A 24,020-nucleotide genomic window follows, 5' to 3' on the forward strand; every position below is an offset into this window, starting at 1 on the left:
AACACTACCAGAATTGAAGTGATTGGGAAAAGAAGGGCTACCCAGGGGTAGCTCAAGCTCTCTTTGCTGTTCAGAGAGACCTGGGGGTGAAGGCTTGTAGGGCCAGTGGCATAAACGTACAGGGGACATGTGAGAAAGCTGAGGGCGAGGCACGGCCTGGCCTGCCACCGCCCCGTGCTGATGGCCGCAGGGATGTGAGAGCTGTGAAGAATTTGGTTTAGTTTTGGGTTTTTTTTTTTTGTTTTTTTTTTTAAGAGACGAGCAGCTCAGGAGCGCTGCCCGGGTTGGGATTGGGAGGCAGGGGAAGATGCCAGGAGCACCCCGGGCGGCGGTGGTGCAGCCAGCTGATGTAATGCTGCCGCAGGAGCGGGGTTCACGTGTCTCCAGTGCGCAGCTATGCGCTCGGTGCACCCTCTATAAATCATGCATATTTACGTGTGATATATATATATACACACACACATATACATACATATATATATATATAAAACATGCTCACACATATGTGTTATTTTCGCCGCCGGCGCGCAGGGGGGGGCCGCCCCCGCAGAGCCGGGACGCTGCCGGAGAAGCCCACCCCACCACCACCGGGCAGCGGGGGCCCGCAAGCCCCTACCCGGGGGTGTCGGAGGGGCCGCCACCCCCTCACCCCAGCTCCGGCTCGCCGCCGGCGGCCGCGCCCCCGGCCCCCTCCCCGGCGGCGGCGGCGCGGGGCGGCCCGTCTGCTCGGGCAGTGCCGAGCCTGCGCACTCGGCGCCCGGGCGGGCACGGCGGCCGTGGGGCGAGGAGCGGCGGCGGCGGCGGCGCGGGGCGGGCCGGGCCGGGCCAGGTGCTGCGAGGCGGGGGAGCGCGGAGCAACCCTGCGCGGGGGCGGCGGCGGAGGCCGTGCCGCCATGCGCCGTGCCGCGGGCCGGGCTGGCCATCCTGCGGCGTAGCGGCGGGACGCGGCTCGGCTCTCCGCCCGTGATGTCCCCCGAGCAGCAGGGGAAGGCAACTCACTCGAGGGCTGCGGCAGAGGCCTAGTGCGGCCACCTCCGCTCCGCGTCTCCGCCGCCGCGCCCCCATGGCCGAGGAGCAGCAGACGGAGGGGCAGCCGCCGCGGCGACTCGCCGGCACCCCGGCGCCCGGCGGGGCCCTGCCGGCCCTGGTGCCGGGGCTGCAGGGCGGCGAGGCCAGCGCGCTGCAGCACAAGATCCGCAGCTCCATCTGGTAAGGGCCGGGCCCCGCCGCCGCGCTTCCCAGGTCGGCTGCGCCCCAGGCCCGGCCCGGGTCGCCGAGGGGAGCGGGGTGGGGGGCGCCGCAGGGGTTAAGGGGTGGGGGGGGGGGGGAAGCAGCGCTGTCCCTTTGTGCGGGGAAGCGCGGAGCTGCGCGCCCCAGCCCCTCCTCTCCCCCGCGGGGCTGTGCCCCACGACGCGCAGCGCGGCGGCCGCGCGGAAAACACGCGTGGCCGGGAGCAGGTGAGGCGGTGGGAGGGTCGTGTCTGCCGCCGCGCCCGGTACTTGTTGTTTTCCAGGCATGAAGCAGCCGCCGTGTGCCGGGGTGGGTTAGTGGGGCTGCTGCCTGGGCTCGGCGATAATGGCACTTACGGAGCGGCTCTGTGCGGACGGATGGGACGGTGTCACCTGCTGAAGACATTTTAATTAGTCCGTATCTTACAAGGCCCTCAGTTTTTTTATGTTTTGGGTTTTGGGTTTTTTTTGTTTCTTTTCACGTTCACATGAGACCCCCAGCACAGGGTGTTGATGCAGCGGGGAATGCAGAGTGTTGCAGTAAGCGTGCATTTTTCCAGCCTCCCTGGAAACCTTTTGAGTTTCCAGTCTGGTAATTGAAATGCAATTTTGGCCGAAACTTGTGGCCATGGTATGCCGGTTCCTGCACAGGAATCTAGTTTTGTTTGTTTGGGTTTTTTAATATTTTTTTTTTCCGTAAAAATTAAAACAATAGTAAACTAACATTTTACTTAAGAATATTTATTTTGTGTCCATGTGCGGGAAAGAGATAAATTGAGTTTAGGTTGCCCAGCCAATAAAATATCCTGTTTTTTAAAAACATAGCTGCAAGAGGCTGTCACCTGCAGCACTTATAACATGTATATTATTTTAAAAGCTGTTTTGGCTTAGGAGAGTGATGAAGTGTTGTGAAAGTTGGTAGTTGGAAATATAGGTTACTCATATGTAATGTTTTCCTTTCTATATACACATCGAATATGTTTTTATATACATCTAGTCATCCTAATAGAAGCATGCTGATCTAGCTTGCATATTACTTCATCCAATAGATAGGTTTTATGGTTTGAATTGATGTAGCTGGAAAAGAAAGACAATTTATAATTAAAGCTTCAGATTCTTCTGTTGAGTGGCATACTGAAATGGCATTTATAGTTTGATTGTTGGTTGGTTTTTTTGTTTAAATTTAAACTGTAAATAATAACTCAGTGCCCTTAATCCACACTTGCTACCTTTTGTTTTGGTTTTCTCTGCAGTGTGACCTAGAGAATGAATACAAACTGCAGAATTTCCTGTCTGTTTAGGTCATGAAATCTTCACACCCTCCTAATTTATTGTGGTATTTAGTGATGGCCTTTTTGTATTTTCTTCTCTTTCCATCAATGTTTGGAAATGAGCATCAGAGAGCATGTTTACATTGCATTCAGATGAGGTATCATGTCCAAGTTGAAGACAAAATGGCTACTAAATAAAACCTCTGCTTTTATTATGGGTTTTCTGCTCAAGGAAAAAGAGAACATGTTAGCCTTTTAAAGAAAAGCTGCTTATTTGATTCAGGTAAACTTGATGAAAAGCCCGAGCCCACATTTGGTATGAAGGAATGCAGCGTTTTGCCTGGTGCCAAGTGCCTGTGACCAGCAGAGGTTTTGCCAAGCACCTTGCAGCCCTCTCTCCTGGCCACCTCCTTCCTGGAGCAGGCTGGGACTTCTCTGCTGCTTTCAGGCAACACCTATCTTCTGTGGGTTATACTGCTGAAAGGCAGTATGCTGAAGATAACATTTTTTTATAAGAAAAAATGAAAATACCCTTCTTTGGTATCTTCACATCTTTTGTCTGGCACTGTTAGAAATTCTCTATATTGCGATCAAGCAGCCTTCATTTGAGGCTGGAGTTTCATGCTAATTTGCATATTTATGTAGATGCAGTGGTTGTTGTTTTGGAGCAGCAAGGATAAGGAGCATTGCCAGGGAAGTGGTGAACGCTGTACTTGGAGTAAACAGCAGGAAAAGTCTCCTGCTGTAGTTGCAGTCTCGGCTCTGCTGTTCTGTGCAGGGGGTGCTGGTGGTGGGTGACCGGTGGGGAGAGATTGTGGAAGGCTGCTTGTGAAAATGGCAGTGCTCTCTTGTTAACAGAAGTAGGTGTAACAGTGCCGAAGAGAGCTTCCTCTTTTCTGCTGTCCTCTTCCTCCCCTCTTCCCCTGCTGTGCCAGCTGTGTGTGCTGGCAGGTTGGTGCATTCAATTCCTCCTTTTCTTCCCAAAGGATTTAGCACATCTAGACCAACACTCTGCTGTATTGTTTATCCCTCCACACTTGTGCATAGTGGATGGATGGTTTTAGTTCTTCTTGCTTGTTTGTGTGTTTTTTTTTTTTTTAAAAGAAGAGTTTCAATCTCCAAATGCATTGTCAATGAAAATAGTAGTCTAGCAAAATATAGCAGCTACTGAAATACTGGACTTGAGGATCACAAACAAGTCTGTGCTTGTCCTTCCACTGTACAGGCAAATATAAATAGAGTGTGTGATGGAGGCTCTGAGTGGGACAATGAGTTATTAATTATCTCAACTCATACTTAATTTATTCCATTTATTAAATTAAAATGTAGTTTGACAAAAGTAGCTCAAGTAATTGTGAACGAGTGGAGTCCCTTAAAATGAAACAATAGATTAAGTCCTGCTGGTTAAAAAAAATTAGAGGCATGGTCAGGGTATGTACTGAAGACTTAAAAATGTGCTTGCTACATGTTCTTTCATTCAGGGATTTTTTTGTTTTGTTTTGTTGTTTTTTGCTGTTTTGCATTTAAAGTGGCCATTAGTTTAGACTTGGAAGGGTAAGATAAGAGTTACTTAGCTGTGCTTAAAAGCAAATCAGGAAGTACTTATTTGCATTGCAACAGCACATACAGGTATTGAACTTCTTTTTGGTTGCAATAATTGAAGTTCATCTCTGTCAAACTGTATTTTTTTCCTAACTGACCCTCTTGAACACATCCACCACCTACTTTGCTGGATGTGTTCAAGTGGGCCAGTTAGGAAAAAATGCAGTTTGACACATCCAGCATTGTGTTATGTGTGTGAGTTGCTGAGCACTTGGAAGTGTTCTTGTGGTGTCGATGAAATGGGCAGCAATAATATTAGTTGCCTTTTCCCATTGATGGGTTAGAAGTCTAGACAGAGAGAACATGTCTTTCAGAGCACAGATTAGTGTCAGGTTGGGTGGGTTTGTAAATTGCCCTGGTCTTTGCTGGATATTGGGCCTTAATCTGCCTGTTTTTATTTCCCTTTAGGTTCATTAAAGGTTTCATATTTATTAATAGGGTTTTTTTTGTCCAGACATGAGAGCCGGGGGCAGGAAAACCTCCCTAGTCAGCTGTCTGAGCATATAGACTAATGGGGTTTCAATTATTTTCTTCATGTGAGGGTGCTGTATTACCAAATGTATGTTATTTGTGTATGATCTTTCTGTGCCCAAACGTATGTTGGTTAAGACTGAGTCTACTCAATATTCCATTAAATTGCCAAAGAATATCCCATAGCTGAAGACAGCCAGCAATGCACACGTGAAAGTAGCATGGCATAAGGACCAAGATGCAGAGTTGTCCAAGGGAACAAGGTGTCAGCTGAAGGTCTGTTCTTGCTGGCAAAAAAGAAGAGTTTTGGGCAATTTAATCCCTCTGCTGACTGTATTAATCTAAAATCCAGTCTGTAGCTGCAAACATTGAAGGAATGGATGGGTTTGTTTTCTTGTTCAGTGTTGTGAATAACTGGTGATGATTCCTCAATGGGTACTTGTTTACTGTTGTAATAGTAATCTGGTGCTTGCATCTGTGCATGAATTGGCCCCAGCTTCTTTCACCTTGCCTGCATCTCAGCTCTTTTTTTGTCCTAAAGGCATCTGTTAGGATTTGAATGTAATAATTCTTCTCAAGAGATTAATTTCTCCCCTGCCCAGTATCTTGTGTAAGCTGGGCTGAGGACCAGGCAGCATGGAGTGGCAAGTAGCAACCATTGCTTTTGCAGCCATTTCAGTTGGATGTGGGTGTGGGTTTGGTGTGTGATTTTTAATTTTTTTTTCCTCAAATCACTCTTCCAGCTAGAAGTTGTACTGGAAAACCACATGAGCTAGGCCAGGCAGTGCCAAAATTACATGTCTTTAAGGTCCAGTTTGTCTCATGTTGAAGGGGGAGTAGGAGGTGAATTGTGCCCTTGTTAGTTTTGGGCTTGTGGTATTGTTTCTATTTCTATTCTATTCCTATTTCTATTATTTCTATTGGCTAGAAAACCAGATTAGCTGACTGTAATTCCAGTATTTTCTAATCTTTAGAAGGTTCTGTTCTTTATTATGACTGACATCGTTCCTGCTCTCTCCTGCAATATTGCATCCATCACTCCTCATTAGGCATTGTCAGCAAGTGTGGCTTGTCACTTAGCTGGTGGAAGATGTTCTGCAGTTTGGAAAATGCCATTGAGCTTTTACATAATAGGAATTACTACTTACTTGCATGGTTTAGGTCAGCAGGAAAAAATGATTGACAATCTTGGTATTTTTAATAAAATACCTGGCAATGAAGAAGGTAGTTTAAGGGGTACTTGTTTAAGGGGTACTTGTTTCAGGCTCTTTGCAAATGCAGGTGCAAACATCTTTTTTAGTAGTTTTCAGCAGCTGAAATTTCTTTAACACCTTTTATTTTTTTTTAAAAAACAGATTTATTGAGTCAGGTTGGATTAATCTGTAGACCAATCCATCTGCATTTACTCTTTCACAGTTTTTTGTAGCTAGGGGAAGGGAGGCAGGGAATCAGGGAAAACAACAAAACAAAACACCAAAACCAAACAGACAAAAAAACACACACAAAAAGGAAACCAAACCAAACCCCCACCAAAAAAAACTCCAAAAATGAAAACCCAACCAAACCCACCCAAACCAAATCTTCATAGTTTAAGTGATATGTCAAAATTGAGTGTAGAACTTAAAATTTCTTGTAACTGATCACAGCTTCTTTGTGGTTATTCTGTGCCCCCAGTCCAAACAAGATGCACCAGCCACCATTCCCTCCTTTGTTAATTCATTGTTGGAGGTGGGAAACAAAACTTGTAATTCTTCAATAAAAGATTACTAACTGTTTTGAGGAAAGCTAGTAATTATCAATGACAGGTCTACAGGCTGCAGTCATGTTACTAAATGTATGTAACATCACAAGTGTGTTTTACCTCCTTTGGAAAAGTACTCATCAGCTTAGAGGTGCCTGTGTAAAGCTGAAAAAGTTTCTTGTCACTAACTCAGTTTTCCTTGGCTTTATGGTTCCATTGTTTAGAAGTGATGGTGAAACTTGGCAGTCCTGAATGTTTCCCAATGTGGTGTATAGGCAATCAAATACTTGGAAAAAAAATTGAGCTGTGGACTGTATTTTAGAGTAGTTCTTGATTATTTTAGTGAAGGTCAGCCTTCCTTGGGCAAAGCATTGAGCATCCTGTCATTCTCCTTCACACTCTGGTTCCCCAAGTTCTGGTTCCTGGGTAGGAACAGAAAGTAGAATTTGTTTCATTTGACTCCATCTGTTTCTGTATGAGTTGGTCAAGGTAGTGCCACTGTAGAGAAAAATGTGCTTCTGAGGTGAGGGCCATCTCCCAGGGAAGATGTTTCCATAAAACAGTCCATCTGATCACTTTATGTGCCTCTTTGACTGTAAACAAATTCTGAAATGTGTGCCAGGGCGTAGCCATCTGTGGTGCAGATCTCTTGAACTGGGTGAAATAAATTCTACACCATTTGTCACTTTTTCAACCCAGTTTCTTTTCCTGGAGGATGGCTGCTCCATTCTTCTCATGGATTGTTTTGGAGGTTTTCCATTTCCTTGAACAAGGTCCAGGTACACCCCTTATCTATTACTACACATTTCTGTATGGAGGAAACCTTCTTTTGGGGGAAGAATTCCTTCTCACCAAAGAGGCTTAAAACCACATTTGCTGTCCTGTGCTGACATGCACCCCCTTTCTCTTTTTGGAAAGCCTTCCCCCATGCTGCCAGCTGCCAGGAGCAGGCAGGTCAGCAGCACTCAGTGCCAAATCCATGTGGGAGGAGAAACTGCTTTCCAACATGGGGCACGGCCACCACGGTGGTGGAGTTTCTAGGTCAGCAGGTGGAGAAGCCAATTTGGTCTGCAAGCATTTTTACAGTGTTAGAAAATAAACCTGAGTAAAATGAAGGCTGACCTTTATGTAACCTTTTGAGAATGGAGTTGAGATTTTATTGAATATCCTGGCTCTGAGTTGGATGGAATAGCTTTGCAGAAAAAAAAAAAAGGTCTTCGTAAATCTGCTTTTAGGAAGAGTGGATTTTTCACTCGTGCTCGTGGGGTTTGGGTGCCTTGAAACAATAGGATCTAATAAAGTACATGAGGGAAAACCAATATTCAAGTAATAAAAGAATTGGCAATGTTTTACTGCTCACTTAAAATGTTGGCTGTTCATTTAAAATGCATAGGAATGCATTAAATTGTTGAGTTCACAGCATCAGATGTATGCAATTCCTTGTTTCATAAACATTTTACTTTCCACTGCAGGAGTTCCCTTCACTGAAGCAAGTCAGATGGTGTGACATTGTGATTCAGAGCAGCATTTCTAATGAGTTCTTAATAAGCACAGAACTGCAGGATTGTCATCCCAGGCCTCTGTAGCTGGGTTGCTTGTCATTTTGGGCAATTCTGTTTGATTTGCATGTGCCTTGTGTGCCATTGGTTATTAGGAATCCAAATTTGTATCTGAAAAAGGAACAATTAGAAACCCCACTCCCACCCCCCACTATAATTTTCTGGATGCAGTATAAATCAGAAAAAATACTGTAACTGGGTGAGATTACATTACTGGTCAGGTTTGGGTGATGAGATTTATACTTAAACACTGATTAATCTTTTAATTAATTTGGACTTTGGTGGTTTTGTTAGTCTTTTTTTCTCTCTCTCTGTGTAGATTTGAGAGCACGGACTGAGCTAAGTGTTTTTATACAGATCCCATAACTTATGTATGTTGCCTTCTCTTGTTACTCCACTCTGCTGCTTGCCAAACAGAAGTATTTGGAGAAGGGCCAGGGCTGCAAAATTCAGATCAGAATCCAAATTTGGATTTTTGGTTCAAGCCTTTCTAATATCAAATATTACAAAGTCTCTTATATAAATAAGGAACTTTTCCTTTTTAAACCAAGATGAGGAGATGGAGGTTGTTTTCTAGCTTGCACCTGGACCAGTCCAGGTAAATTGCTGAACTGGATGATGAAAAGTTATCAGCCAAGTGATGCAAAAGGTAAATTAGATAGATGAAAAGGTGATTCCCTGGCACCCAAAAAGAGCCCAACCAGAAAGCCATCACAAACTGGTACTTCCAGGCCAGTGAGAAGAACCTCCTAAATACATTCAAGAATTCTGGAAGTGTTTGGGTGTTTTGTTTTGTTCCCTCAGATCTCTGGGAATTTTGAGGTTTTGGTTTGTTTTGTTCCAAATGAGTTAGCCAGTATCTCAATTTTAATGCTTTCTTGATTTAATGGAAAAAGGATTATCTGTCATCAAGTAGGATGCTCGTTATCGGCTGCTGTGCCATCAACAGGCTTTCAGTAAGCTGCCAAGTGTTTTCTGGCTGTTGAATGTTTAATCATTAAAACACTGGAAAAAACATGCAAAACTTCCCGAATATTTTCCCTGTTGCTTATTTGTAATTGTTTGTGGTTGCTGCAGTTACATCGTACCAATGGAAGGGTGGGGAGGCCAGGTGTTGCTGCAGGCCGGGCTGGGAATGGGGATGGTATCTCTGGGTGGAACCCTGGAAATACTGGGGGGGCTCTCACTGTTGGCAGACCCAGGGTGCTGCTTTTTGGACCTGCTTGGTACTGCACTCAGTGAGTGGTCTTTATCTTTTGCTCAGGCCACCTAATCTGTTCTCTTTTTCTAACTAGAACCACACGGCATGGTGCCATGCATGGCAGTTGTGGAGGCAGAGCATGTGTCTGTGGTTTCTTGGGATGTAGTTGTGCTCCTCCAGGAGGATGGGTCCTGCTTAGCTTTTCCCCTGCAGCTGGCTGGGGATTGTATCCTTACCAATTGTCAGGTACTTCAAGTTTAGGGAGAAAATCTTGTTCCAGAGAAGAACTCGTTTATTAAATGAGGCACATTTGTATCTCCCCCTGAGAGGAAATCTGTGGTTAAATGTCAGGGTCTGTGATTTATGGCTGTCCTTTTTGATGGATGGTCTCACAAGCATGGAGTTGATCCATATTTTGTAGTCAAAGAGTCCTAAGTGCTGTTAGAAGGCTGTTGGGACTCCTGCCAGTGAAGAAGTTGGATTGCACTGGACAGCAGGAATTACTTTGGTTCATTACTTTGGTTGCCTGTAAAGCATCGAGTTAAATTATTTTTAAAGCTGTCAGCAATACAGACTGTTGGAACTTTTTCTTAGCATGAGGTTGCCTGGAGCTGTCTGCCTCATGTGTCCCTTGGACAAACAGGAATTAGCTTGTGATCAAGGTGTGCTGGATAGTAGGATGGGTGATTTGTTATGCTGAATTTTCCTCACCTTCATCTTGGCCAAGTTTAGAAATCACCTGAAAATACTTGGAGTAGTCTTTGTGACTTCACTGAAGGTAACTGTGTTCTTTCTTCAGAACCCTTGCTGAATTAAAATAGAGATTTAAGACAGTTACACAGGACCACAAGTGTCAACTGAAGCCCTGTAAATTGAAGAAGTTTTAATGTTTATTTAAACTTTTTTGTAAACGGAATTTTAAGTCATTTTTAATCTGCTTTGAGTAGTACTGACAACTGCTTCCTCCAGACCCACATGCTAGTTAGTTAGATTGCTAATTCAGTGGAGAAAAGTGCTTGAGGGGCTTCAGTGCTTATTATGCCAGGGGAAGCACCGTGTGAGGTTGTTCTGGATGCTGTGTGAGTGCTGTGTCCAGAGGCAATCTGAAGCCAGGACCTGAGTCTTCTGGAGATCCTCTGGCAGGACCAGTGTATTGCTGGGTGTGCAGGCAGTAGTTTGTCAGGATGAGCATGTGGGTGGCAGATCCCTGCTGGTGTCCCTGCTGCACCCTTGCTGGAGGCTCCCCTGCTGGGTGAGTGCCCTCCCAAAGTGAGCTGTGTGTTGGTAGTTCCATGGTATAGTCCACCTGTGACTACCATAGAATCATAGAATGGGCTGGGTTGGAAGGGACCTCAGAGATCATCAAGTCCAACCCTTGATCCACTCCCCCCGTGGTTCCCAGCCCATGGCACTGAGTGCCACATCCAGGCTCTTTGGAAATATCTCCAGGGATGGAGAATCCACCCCTTCCCTGGGCAGCCCATTCCAATGGCTGAGCACCCTCTCCAGAAAGAAATTCTTTCTCATGTCCAACCTAAACCTCCCCTGGCACAACTTGAGACCTCTTGTGCCCTCTTGTCTTGCTGAGAGTTGCCTGGGAAAAGAGCCCAACCCCCCCCTGGCTCCAACCTCCTTTCAGGGAGTTGGAGAGAGTGATGAGGTCTCCCCTGAGCCTCCTCTTCTCCAGCCTCAACACCCCCAGCTCCCTCAGCCTCTCCTCATAGGATCTGTGCTCCAGTCCCTTCCCCAGCCCAGTTGCCTCCTTTGGACCTGCTCCAGCACCTCAATCTCCTTCCTGAGCTGAGGGGCCCAGAACTGGACACAGGACTCAAGCTGTGGCCTCCCCAGGGCTGAGCACAGGGGCAGAATCCCTTCCCTGGACCTGCTGGCCACGCTGTTCCTGAGCCAGCCCAGGATGCCATTGGCCTTCTTGGCCACCTGGGCACACTGCTGGCTCCTGTTCAGCTTCCTGGCAATCCAGACTCCCAGGTCCCTCTCTGTCTGGCTGCTCTCCATCTCCCATCCTGTGTTCAGATTCAGATGCTTCGTGTTTCTCACCATGTTTCTCAGTGGAAGGTAAATGATTGCTCTGTGATCCCTGCTCTGCTTATATGAAACTCAGTGGCTGTGGGTGAAGCACCTGTGAGGCTGAGCCTTGCTGCTTAGCCCTTGTGGGAAAACTGCAGCTCTTTCTGCTCTGATGGGACTGTCTAAAGCTATGGCTAAACATAGCTTTGAAATAATCTTGCAGGAGCCAGAGACATGCCACAAGAACCTTTTATCCAAGCTCTGACAAAGTATGGTGTTTCATTAAGGGTACTTAAAATTTTTGCCTATTTTCTTTATGGTTTGATTTTATTAATTTTATTTTGTTTTATTAAGCCTGCTAGCATTATAAATGATGAGCTATGTGAAGGCCTACACCTGATATTAGTGGTCTTGTAAACTAAATAAATAAGTTGATATTTTAAAGTCAGTGAAATTACTGGCAGAAATTGCAAGCTGCACACCTGGAACCACGGTGTGCTGAAGAGCTAAGCCAGTTTTTTTTTACTCCAGGAGCCTCCTTTGCAGAATTACCTTCATTATACTTGATTCCAGTGGTATAGTTGAATGATTAAGTCAAAATTTGAGAAATAAATCGGTAAGTGAGAGAAAAGTGTAATTGTCTCTTCAGTGAGTGAGTGAATTGGGATTGATAGATCTAATTTTAAAAGTGTGAAAAAGGGTATTTTGAACAGAAACCATCAGTTGAATGTAACAAAAAAATCTCAAGTAATCAACAAATGTGCTGCAAAAATAAGAAAAAACTTTTTTTTTTCTCTTTTACAACAGTTTGGAAATGCTGTTTTGTATGTGTTTAATTACATCAGAGACAAGTTTTTCTAAATACAGTTTATAGTAAAATTTCAATTAAAAAGTAATCTTTTAAATTATCATTTTATAATGCAAAACATGCTGACTCCTGTATAATTAAGTCCTTTATCCATGAAGATACTCAGACAACTCTCTTACACATTATATTTCTGAGCAGAATATAGGTGTCCGCTTACCCTGTAGAAGCCTGAATGTACACCATGAGTAGTTTTATTTCCTGGTTAATACCAGCTAAAAAAATGGTAATGCTCTTTATCTCTCAGGCTGAGAATAAAAATTAAAATAAGATACTATTTTTTGTTCTGATGATTACCAGTAAGTATAATCAGTCTCCTTTTAGCTTTCACTGCACGTGTCCCCACAGATCGCATCTTTTTCTTGCTAGAAGCTTATTTCTTTTGGATGGATTAAGAATGTGAGGTTCATGTGCCATCATGGTTTGTACATTCAAGTTAGTAAAACCTGTAGCTTACTTGAAAAGCAAAACTTAGATTGTGTGCACAGTGGGTTCAGTGTGTGGCAACCCTGTCTTTGTGTACACTTAAGACATGGATGCATGTACTGGGATGTTGTCAAGCAATAGCTCCAGCTGTTCATTGTGAAAATATTTATACTGTGTGTTTGCAGCACCAAACCTAATAATTGTTTTTGGTCACTTTGCAATGATTCTCCTTACTTCAGAAAAGGTCTTTATTATCACTGAATACTTTAAATACCAGCAGCTTTGTGGCAAATGAGGCCCAATGTAGCGTCCATCAGGAGATTGCTTGAGTACATTGTATTTTTCTTCACAAGATTGTCCTAAATCCATCAGACTCAGAAATGTGAGCTGCAGCTTTGGTTTGATTAATTCAGCTGTTCAGTAAGGGAGTGGCAAAGCAGCATATAGTTCACCTTGAAAATGGAAATCAAACTGTTAATAATCAGGAAAAGACATTTTCATTCCCTTAATGCAGTCATCTGCTCTCCCACTTGCATGTTTACAGGTGATGTGGTTCACAGAACGAAAATCCAGAGCCATCAGTTCTGTAGTGCTCTTAGGCAGTGTCTCCTGGAAGGACTCATAGGACCAGTAATTGTGGGTAGCATTAGTGTGAGACCTTTGTACAAGCATGGTTCAGTAAATTGCTAGGTGCTGAAAAGATGTCAGGCAGTTACATGCTGTAGCCTACAGGTGAATTTCAGCAGTGTGGTTGTCTCAGGGGCTGTTGCTTTAGTGTAGCTTTCTGTCTACATTGGTCTTAATTACAATTCTCTGGTGCTGTGATTTTTTTAGAAAGTCAGAAGTTTAATGCAGCTTTTCTGAAGTCTGTTCTAGATCTAATGGAGGGCAGCCTTTTCTGTTTCTGTCTGTTTTACAAAGTAAGTTGTGGTTTGACTTTGCAGTTCCCTGATATGTTTGAGATGGACATGCTGCAAATCATGGACCCATCCAGGTGTTCTGCAAATCATCTTGACAGGGTGCTGTGCTTGGTGATCTGCCTGGCTGTACCTTTATGTTTTTAAAAGAAAACCATGACAATTTGGAAATGTTAAAAATAGATAGCAAAATGCTTATGGACAGTGCTGTGCTTACAAAGTCAGGTAGGTTACTTCAGAAGAAAATGGTTCAGGTTTTTGAGTGCCATCCTTCCCCAGTTGTCTACAGAGCTAGGATGAAGTGGCAGAGGCAGGCATAGCATACATTGTCCTCTCTTCTGAGGAGGAGTACTGAAGTTGTGAGCAATTATGTAGTGGTCAGGTGCCTGCTGTTCATAATTTCCATTCATAAATTATGTTTTAGAGGAAAGAAATAATCTGACAAGACTCACTTGTTAATTCATCACGGCTGCAGAGGCAGCCTAGCAGTGAGGAGGAGGAGGCAGTGGGTGGAGTGAAGTTGCCTGATTGAGTGCTGCTTCTCTGCCCTAAGCTGCTTGTTCATGAAGTGCTGGCAGAGGAGCTTTCTGTTCTGCCTGCTGGGGGGCTGTACAGGTCTGAGGGATTCCTCAGCCCCAGAGTTGGTAAAAGTCATCTTGGGTTGGAGCAGCTTGGTCCTGCAGTGCAGGCTCATCCAAGATGATCATAGAATCCTAGAATTGGCTGGGTTGGAAGGGACCTCAGAGCTCATCAAGTCCAACCCTTGATCCACTCCCCCCGTGGTTCCCAGCCCATGGCACTGAGTGCCACATCCAGGCTCTTTTGAAATATCTCCAGGGATGGAGAATCCACCCCTTCCCTGGGCAGCCCATTCCAATGCCTGATCACCCTCTCCAGAAAGAAATTCTTTCTAATGTCCAACCTAAACCTCCCCTGGCACAACTTGAGACCTCTTGTGCCCTCTTGTCTTGCTATCATTTAATGCAGTTAAGCTACCACTTAGGATTGAAGGCAGTTATACTCAAACCCAGCTTTTTAGGTGCAAACTGAGATAGGCATGCACTTCCACACGTTTAACTTAATTAAATTTTGTGCAGCTTTAATTTTGAGCAAATGCAGCTTACAGGTTTAGACAAGCTCTTGAATCTACAAGTAAACTTTAGTTCACCTGGATTACAAGATAGGGAAACTCAAACTTCCTAAACTAAATCCTTGAGAACTGGAATAGCATGTGTTTTTAACTTTTCTGAATTTTAGGGATTAAAACAATTTTAAAAGATGCCATTAGTATTATTTTTATTTTTTTTTACCCCCAGAAACAGAGGGAAAGTGATGGGTTAGAGTGCTTTAGTACTCTAAAAAGTGACTTGAGGTAGGCAAGAGACTTCTGGTTACTTGCAGTGACAAGACAGTTTCTGTGCCTGGAGTTGGCTGAAGCTGACTCACAAAGGTGAGTGAGAAATGCCACAGAGTGGATATACAATGCTGGAGGTTGGAGGCCTGAAAGAACCTCTGGCAGCTGAACAAGAAGGAATTTTTTTAAGATGGGAGGTTGCATGTCTGTCACCATTAGGCAGCAGCACATCCTGCATCCATCCAGCTTTTAAATTCTCATCTCCAGCACAAGTCAAGGGTGGAAGCAGGGTTATGGGATGTACCACTGAGCAGTATGGCACAAGTCAGGGATAGAAGCTGCCTTGCCTGTGGCAATGAGGCCATGCCCATCTAACATGAAAAAGGTGACCCTTTTAGTAGGCAGATGCTTAGAGAGTGTTTGTAGATACTCAGGGCATTACTCAGCACAAGGAAACCTAAGAGGTTGCATTCTCTGGGAGTTACCAAGGTCAGCACTCAGTGACAGGTTCCTCAAGTGGAAAAAAAGGGTGCAGAGGAGCTGTGTGGTGGTCAGCCACAGGAGGAAAGGGAGTAAGGAGGAGGAATGCAGAAGTCCATAGAGGTTGGGACAGAAGCAGAGGTAATAGGATATTGCAAGCAGCATTGGGAGGAGGGGGCTAGAGAAAAGCTGGATTTGTTTGCAGAAAGACAGGCTGATGCCTATGAGTGAGCTGTTAAGTGTGGAAGGGGGAGATGTGTGTCTGTGGCAGGGAGCAGGGACAAAGTGTGTATCAGGGTGAGCTCAGCTGCACCTCCCCAGTGCTCTGTTCAGCCTCTGAAGGGCTGTACAGCCCCACTGCAACCCTTGCAGTGCTCCTCTGCTTCCTGGCCTGTCACACCCCAGCAAACACTGAGATGGTAGTGTGGTGGGAAGGCTGGGGCTTCTTGCCAGGATGACTACAGGACACCTCCAGCTGTTGACCCTGCAGGTTTTGGAGGGGGGATGGCTGTGTGAGTACTTTCTTCTTGTCTTGGTGGGGCTTGAGTGGTGTGTGGGGCTCAGTGCTGGGCTTGGCAGTTCAGGAGGGTCTGGTCTACTCTGCAGGCTTGGTGCTCAGCTTAAAGTCACAAAAGAGCTTGGGTGGGACTGGTTTATGGCACTGCTAGCCAGATGGCACCTACCTGGCTACCAAATAAGTAGTGAAGAGGTACAGCCAGTAGCAAACCTGTTTGTTAACAGAAAGTAACTAGGATACCTGTGGGTCATGGAAATGTCAAAAGAAATAATGAGAAGTAAAGAAGATGAAACACACCTTTTATCAGCAGGCTTAAATCTGTCATCCAGGCACCTCTGCCAGCATTGGAAAATGCATGTGGTAGGAAAGCATTGCTGTAGAGCTGCTGACACTGGAAGCTTTTATACTGGATTTAGCTGAGCTTTGTGTAATTATGCACAATAAACATAGCCCTATACAGATTTCTACATTTATGGGTGTGCATTGAACGTAAGCAGAGTGTAGAACCATTCCTATTTTCTCATCCACTCCTATTTCCTCATGAGTGTAAGTCTTGTTTCACTTTGTCACCCATCAGCAGGCACCATTTTTGAAGGGGAAGGTAGCAGGGGACCAGGTCTGTGTACCCTGTGGCAGGCTGTGACACACACCCTCCTCCTCTCTGCACAAGCATTTCTAGGTGTGCTTTTTCCCCCTCTTTTTTGATTTGGTGGTTTTTTTGGTTGGTTGGTTGGTTTTTTGTTTTATTTTTAAGTGCTGCCAAGGAGTTGTCACCCCTTTAGTTTTGCTAGGCATCCTTGCTTAGAACCACGTGGGAGGAAAGCTTGAGAAAAATTTCATCATGCTTTATAGCACCTCCAGTTCAGACCCTGCAGAAATACTGGCCTTAAGTAATAATGTTGTGATTAAGCTTCTACTGACCATGGTAGGAAATGCCAAAGCTGATCTTTTAGTTACCTATGGACTGAATTCAGAAGCAACCAAAGACTGATTTGTTTTTTCAGAATTAGTTTTAAAGCCAGAAGTTTTCATTGTGAAATACATGAGCCGTTGTGATGGGTGATCTGCTGTTTAGCCACAAACCTGCATATCTGGTGACTGTATCCATTCTTTCTGCTTTTTAGGGGATTGTACTTTAGATTTGAGTTCCTGCTCGAGCAATTTTTATTTTGTCATGTCCCTTTATTGAGATCAACCCATCCTTTTTGTGTTTAGCCCTTCCAGGCAACTGATTTTTGCAGAGTGATCTTAGAACAGTGTCCTGCAGTGCCCCATGTGGATTTTTATTAATAAATATAGGATGCAGCTCCTTTGAAGTTGTATTATCTTCCCACATAATATACAGAGGGCATCAAATCCTTGGAATAGAGAGTTTTGCCTGAACTATGCAGTGATTTTAATTCAGAACAATGCTTGAAAGAACCAGGGTGAGAGCTGTGTAAAAGCATTTTCTTTGTCTCTTCTGAGAGTTCATTAAAGTAACTTGTGGGGGAAAAAAAAAAAAAAAAAAAGTATTCAAATAAATGTAAAAAAACCCAGGAAGTTAAATGACTGTTTTATTGCTGGAATAGAGCACCTGGCAGTGTGTTGTTGTTGCAAGTTCTTCCCAGTTATTTTAAGAATTGTGGAACTAGCCTTTAGTGTTGAATATAGCTAGATTTCTTCAGAGAGCTAAACGAGATGTTTATAGACCTGAATTTCAGATGTAGGTATTCTGATGTCTGCTGGCTAATTATTTCTTGGCAGCTCATTACAATGGGCTACATTTGAGACTTTGGTGTTTCATTAGCAGCCTTATCTTCCTTTTTTATTCAGCTGTTTGTATAGCTGGCATTATTTAATACTCATGTTGTCAGAAATGGAGAGGGGATGAAATTTTTATCCTCTATCAAAATTTTTTATAGCATTTATTGTAATAACAAGTGTTGAAGTGATGTGTTTGACCAATTTTAACCTGCACTAACTTAAAATGTCATGGTGTGCTGAACTACTCATTTTTTTGAGCACTGAGATGTGGCATTGCTCCTTCTTTTCTCCGGTGGAAAACCGGTCTGGCTTACTCTCTTTGGCGAGTGCAGGGAGGTGGATTAGGTTACAGGGAAGATGAAATGGTTGCAACTCACCCTTGTGCTGTTTTATTGGCTTGTTGTGCTTGTTGCTTTCTTATTTTTCTGAGAAGAGTGGTTGGACTTGGATTGAGGAAGGAGCCAATATTTACAAATGGGTGAATACTTGCTGTGTTTACTTTTTGAGGCCTGAGAGTTGGACGCTTTTCTACATTTCCAGTGGACACAAATCTGTCTATTTTTATGCTTTAGGGAAATAGCAGTGCTTCGTTTGCTTCCAAGATGCAATTGCAGTCCCTGTAGCTTTTATCTGGAGTACGAATCTATCTGCTTTTGAATACTGGAAGATTTCATCTGTCTTGTATTGAATGTTTTGCTTCTGGTTGGTTTTGCGCTAGGCTCAAGTGAAGGCCTTGTCCCTAGGCCGTGACACTTGAGTTTTCCCTGGAGAAGGGGCAGTGCAGGCAGGGACAGAGCCCCTAGGTGGCATCAGAAGCCACCCGATTTTTGGCTTCTGAATGCCGGAGGGTGGGAGGTGCGGATGGGAGGGGAGCCCTTGGCTCCAGGATGCCAGGGCTGGCTTGCGGACATGCCCGGCTTGGGTGTGCTTTCCTTTCTCTGTAACCTGTGCTAGCAACAGCTCTTACTCAGCTGAGCTGTAGATGCAGTTTTCATTTCACTTAATTCAAATATGTTTTGACCTTTTGCAGCTCTGCTTTCTAAATATTTAATTGAAATGCTTTTACAGCCATTTTACTTCTTTATCAAGGTGAGCTAAGCCAGACACTGTAACGTGGCATATGTTAAGATGTTAATTGAGTAGCAGCATGCATAGGAGGCTGTTTCATAATTTTCTCCTTAGATGATCCTTGGCTCCAGTTTAACATTTCTTTGTGCTTCTGAATGGAAGGTTATATGAAGATATATTTAGAACTGTTGGTCTAAGAAAGAGAAGCATTAATTCTGTAAGATTAAAGGCTGAATCCTGCAGGCACTGCTGGGACATGGGGCTTGTTGTGGTAAGGATGTGATAATAGTACCTTTCTGGTTGTACCACTTACTGTAGTAGGGCTGATAATCCTTTTATTGACTGGTTCCTCACAGCATGCAGAGTAAACAGATAATTTAAAAAATGTTGCCTGATGCCATCAAAGTTGTAGAAGAGATAGTGAATCTTTCCAAAAGGATGCGTGGTCAGTTTAATAATGACCTTGTGTAATGTGGCTTTCAGAAAGTTGACTCTGCTGGAACTATCACTGTTGGTATTTAGTAGTGGGGTCTTAACTGAAGCTCCTCAGCAGCTAATTGGGTTTTTGCAAGAGGCAAAGAGTCAGCAGGACACTACACACAAAAAAGATGTGCTGGGTGTTGCCAACACCCAAATACCTCCTGTGCTGGGGAGACACAAGCCTGACAACTGCTGCCTGTGTAGTATTACTCCCCATAGGAGAAGCCTTCCAGGACCACTGTAGACCCTGTTGTGAAGTAGTTTGACAAGCAACCCTCCTGGATTGTGTGAGGGAATGACTGATGCAATGGGAAATGGAGGCTTTTCAGAACTGAACAATTCTTAAGGGGCCACATGGCCAAAGTAATTATTCCTTGGCAGATAGCTCTAACTGCTGTCTTGGGTGTCCTTCTCATATGGAAGGCTTGTGTACAGGTATCAGTAAAAATATTGGGGCAGCTGTTGTCTCCATACACTGTTAGAGTCACAAGAGTGAGCAGTTGGGAAGGTTTCTGTGGCCCTGAACATCCCCTGCTCCTCCCCCAGCTGGTCTGAATTTTTGCTGGTCTTGTGCTTCCCTCTCAAGAGAAACTTACAGGGTTATTTTGGTTTGTTTTTTTGTATCTTCCCTCTCTCCAAGGACAGCTTCTCTTAGAACCTTATAAACCTCTCTCCCTTCATTGTCTGAGAGAGGAGGTGTTGTACTACCTGAGATGGTAACTAGTTAACAGAGCTGCTGCTAAGTAATTACACAGCAGGGTTTTCTTTCTAGTTGCAACTTTTCTGGCTGTGTCCTGCATATCGGGGAATAATGTAACATAATCCAGGAATACCAGGAACCGGGAGCCCTGCAGTGGGCAACTCTTGCTGCCTGGTTACGAGTTGTATCTGGTCCTCATGATGTATGGCACAGCTATTAGCAGTAATGGAAAGTAGTGCCTTTTCATGGATTGCATTAGGGTTTAGGAGAAAAATGTTTTCCTTTGTCTGTCCAAAGTGTACCAACCACAGGAAACACAGCTACAGCAGCTGTTTTTGGGAGGGTGTTCCAGTTTATGCAAATATTTGCAGTTTTGGGCTGAAGAGGATAGAGAGTATCTGTGGCAACCCCACTGGTATTAAGACACTTATAATGAAAAAAATCTTTCAGGGCTTCCTGAGTTTGACCTCCTAGTCAAACCACTCCTGTAATTTGCAAATTAAATTATGATTCTGCTTGTCCCCTGAATTTTGCTGAACTGGACTTACTTGTTGCTGTTACTGACATCTTACTCCATTCAAGAATTGAGTCCACTGCTTGTGCCTGATGAGAGCTGTGCCCTGTGTGACCTTTGGGGTGGGGGGGTTCTCTGCCTCAGCTGACCTGTGGTGTCCTGGAGCTCTGCTGTCCCACTCTTACTGGGGACACAGTCAGGACCCCCCTCACCAACATCCTTCTCTGCACCCTGTGTCCTCCCAGGACAGGAGTTGTGCTGCAGTGGGTGGGTGTTCATACAGGGTGCCCACTGTGCATGTGCAGCCCCAGTGTTTGTTGCACTGCTGGCTTTCAAGGGAGTGAGTGATCAGTTGGAAAGCTGATAGGGCTTAGTTCCAGTGGCTGTGAAGGCTTTGAGAAGGCTTAGAGTTAACTAGGCAGTAGCTAAAAGTTTGAGGGCTTTCTTTTACCCTTCCCCAACCACCTTTCTCTTTCTGGTCTCACCAGGCATAAGGCTTCTCATATCCCTTGTGGTTATATGGTTTCTACTATTTGCAGCATTAAGGAAATAGTGTTCTCAGAGCTACAGAATTCTGCCACCCTGTGTAATTCAATAGTCCCATATTGCTCATCATAGTTCAGTTACCTATTCCTGAAAGTAAAGGATTGCTTAATTAGAGGAAGATGGGCAGCATTTGGTTTTATGCTGCTTAGGAAAAAAATCACACCTTGTCTTCTCCTCCCTCTTTTTTCCTTTCCCATCTCTCCTTCAGTGCAAAGTAAACCCAGCTGCACACCTGGGGAAAGAACACACTCTTCATTTTGTCCATGCCAAGTCAGGGCTATTAAAATGAGGCTGTTTTGAGTAGAAACACATAAATAGGTCAGGGAAAGCAGACATCCATAATTAGGCATAAGGTAGAAGAGCAGTTTGAGGAAATGCTTTAGTCTGATTTTCCACCTTCCTGTCCTCTCCAAGGTACTATCAAGAATTTGTTAGTGTGGCCTCAGCATTTAGGAGCTTAAATTACTGAAGCCTTTAGAAGTTACCTTCAAGGGTCTCTCAGAGGTCCTGAGTCTGAAGGTTAAGTCAGAAGCTGATGAGATGGGCTGGCAGCTTTCCAGTAAGGCTTTCTGGTGCAGACCCAAAGCAGCCAGCATGTGTTTTTTGGGAGGAGGATATAGGACTGGGGTCTCTGTGAAACACACTGGCCTTTGTAGGGAGCCACCCTGCTATGCTTCTCTAAACCACAGGCTAAGAAACCTGCTTTTCTCTGCTGTTTTGCCTAAGCTGGGCTCTTGTTTTTGAGTGGCTGATGGTAGTTCTTCAGAGGAGAGCAGGTTGATCCAGACTGGTGGTGTTGGGACAGAGATGACATTTTTGAGGAGTTTTTCTCCAAACAGTAGAACAAAACTACATCCCTCTTGAGTTGCTCCATGTGCCTTAACTTCCAAACAATCTACGTGGTGGTACCTACTGAGCAAAGGTTTAATTGTAGGTTGCAATAGCATCATTTTTTATTATTTTTTCCAAAGTTTTGATATACAGTCCTATGCCCCCAGGTTCTTGTGGTGGTTTAGTGTCTGATGCACACTGATAAACCCAAGGCAGCTGTAAAAGCAGCCCCCTTCATTAGAATGTGTAAGAGACAGCTAACCCCAGTCAGAAAAGGCACTTTCTTGTCCTGGATGCAACTGCTTGAAGTAGCCTGAATTAAGTTTTAGATGAAGTAAGTGAACTAGTTTGACTTCAGGGAGACTGTCAGCATGAAGAGCTATGAAAGAGAAATGTCAGCTGTGCTTCTAGGTGGGGGTGAGTCACAGTGAGCCCCCAGGAGCAGCTTTCCAGGAGGAGCAGCACAAGTTGTTGGCTTACAGTACGGTTTCTAAGTTTAGTTTTATGATGGACTTGGGTCCCTGATAGATTCAAATGGTTATTTTCATTACCAAGAACATCTATCACTCCTCCTGCTTGCTTTCTTGCAGCTGTTCCTAGACATGTAGCAAAACTTGTGGGTAGCAGCCACCAGACATTAAAAAGTGTTCTGTGCAGGGCCTGATTCAGACTTGCTCATGGGGTTGCTGGTTGCAGTTACTGTAACTACAGTAGTAATATGTAAGGGATGCATCTGACAGAAACAGCAGCAGATTTGTGTATTTGTAAATGAAATTTCAGCTTTCAAAAGGTTGTGACATTTTAAAAGGCAAAGGTCCTACAGCTTCAGCACAGGACAAGTATGCTGTATATTTTGACAGCAATTTTTTGTCTCCTGATCCATAGCTTACTGGGAGGACATAATGAAAATTTGTGTGTGGTAAACTGAGGCTTGTTAGTGAAGGCAGAAGTGTGGGGTGAAATAAAGAAGAGTGACAAATACATTGTAACTGGGATGGCTCTTCCTTTGCCACCTTTGTGGCTTGTCCTTTTATCCTGATTCAGTGGACCAGGTGGAGCTTTCCTGTGCACTGCTCTGGACCATGAGAAGGTCACTGTTCCAGCAACTTCCCAAAGGACTGGTTCCTCAGGGTTGCTGTTGCTTGACTTTGATATGGATCAACTCTACTGAAAGGTAAATGAGAAGAAGCACTTATGCTGTCAGGCACATGCTTTATAGAATCAGGCCATTTTACCTGGGCTGAGGTTTAGATGAAAAAGCCTCAGTTTACCACTCACAGATTTTCATTTTGTCCTCCCAGTAAGCTATGGAGCAGGAGACAAAAAATTGCTGTTAAAATATCCAGCATACTTGTCCTGTGCTGAAGCTGTAGGACCTTTGCCTTTTAAAATGTCACAACATCTGCTTGCAGATTGGAGGACATGAACTGGACTATCCTTTTTGTGCCACCAACTGACAAAAAGGAAACACAGAGAAACTATTTGCTGGCTTTATTGCTGCTTTTCTGTTGCAGCTTTTCAACACTGTTGGTCGGTGCTGGAGGAGCAGAGGTCACAACTGGAAAAGCCTGAACTGAATTTGATAGTTTTCATTTACTGGCTCAGACTGGTACTTGGAGATAAAAGGACAGCTCTAGGATCTTGTGCCCAGCTGCCTCCTGGCAGCTTGCCTCTTCTCTGGGCAAGAAGAAAATATTAATGCAAATGAGTGTGTGTGTGTGTGTGTGTGTGCAGTTTGGCAGAACCTAGCAGGATAGGATGTGGTGCTGGCTGAAGCATGTTCTCCTCAAAAGCCTTGTGCACAATCTCTCCTGCAAGTTTGTAGAGCAGAGGTTGTATTTGGACTAAGCTTGATCTGCACGTACCCTTGGGCCCCTTATCCTCCGTGCACCTTTTCTGCATTAAGCTATCATGTGAAGCCACAGTAAATGCTGAGGTGTAAAAGGCACATATGTTTTGAGTGCTGCTTTGTAGGAGAGACTGTGGATCTGCACACGGGGTTTGTAAGACCCTGCAAGGAGCATAGAGTCATAGAATCCTACAACTGGCTGGGTTGGAAGGGACCTCAGAGATCATCAAGTCCAACCCTTGATCCACTCCCACTGCAGTTCCCAGCCCATGGCACTGAGTGCCACATCCAGGCTCTTTTGAAATATCTCCAGAGATGGAGAATCCACCCCTTCCCTGGGCAGCCCATTCCAATGGCTGATCACCCTCTCCAGAAAGAAATTCTTTCTAATGTCCAACCTAAACCTCCCCTGGCACAACTTGAGACCTCTTGTGCCCTCTTGTCTTGCTGAGAGTTGCCTGGGAAAAGAGCCCAACCCCCCCCTGGCTCCAACCTCCTTTCAGGGAGTTGGAGAGAGTGATGAGGTCTCCCCTGAGCCTCCTCTTCTCCAGCCTCAACACCCCCAGCTCCCTCAGCCTCTCCTCATAGGATCTGTGCTCCAGTCCCTTCCCCAGCCCAGTTGCCT

General features: G+C 44.6%; 1 protein-coding gene across 2 annotated transcripts in view; it reads left to right on the top strand.

Annotated features, from left to right (window-relative positions):
* Positions 1-755: 755 nt before the first annotated feature.
* Positions 756-24,020, top strand: part of RFX7 (regulatory factor X7) — a 54,706-nt gene continuing 31,441 nt past the window's right edge. For both annotated transcript variants that reach the window (XM_071755115.1, XM_071755116.1), the window contains exon 1: positions 756-1,209. In XM_071755115.1, the coding sequence (XP_071611216.1) occupies positions 1,064-1,209 (146 nt within the window). In that variant the 5' untranslated portion in view covers positions 756-1,063. The remainder of the gene's footprint in view (positions 1,210-24,020) is intronic.

Source organism: Heliangelus exortis, chromosome 11 (assembly GCF_036169615.1).
Source record: "Heliangelus exortis chromosome 11, bHelExo1.hap1, whole genome shotgun sequence".
NCBI classification, from domain to species: domain Eukaryota; kingdom Metazoa; phylum Chordata; class Aves; order Apodiformes; family Trochilidae; genus Heliangelus; species Heliangelus exortis.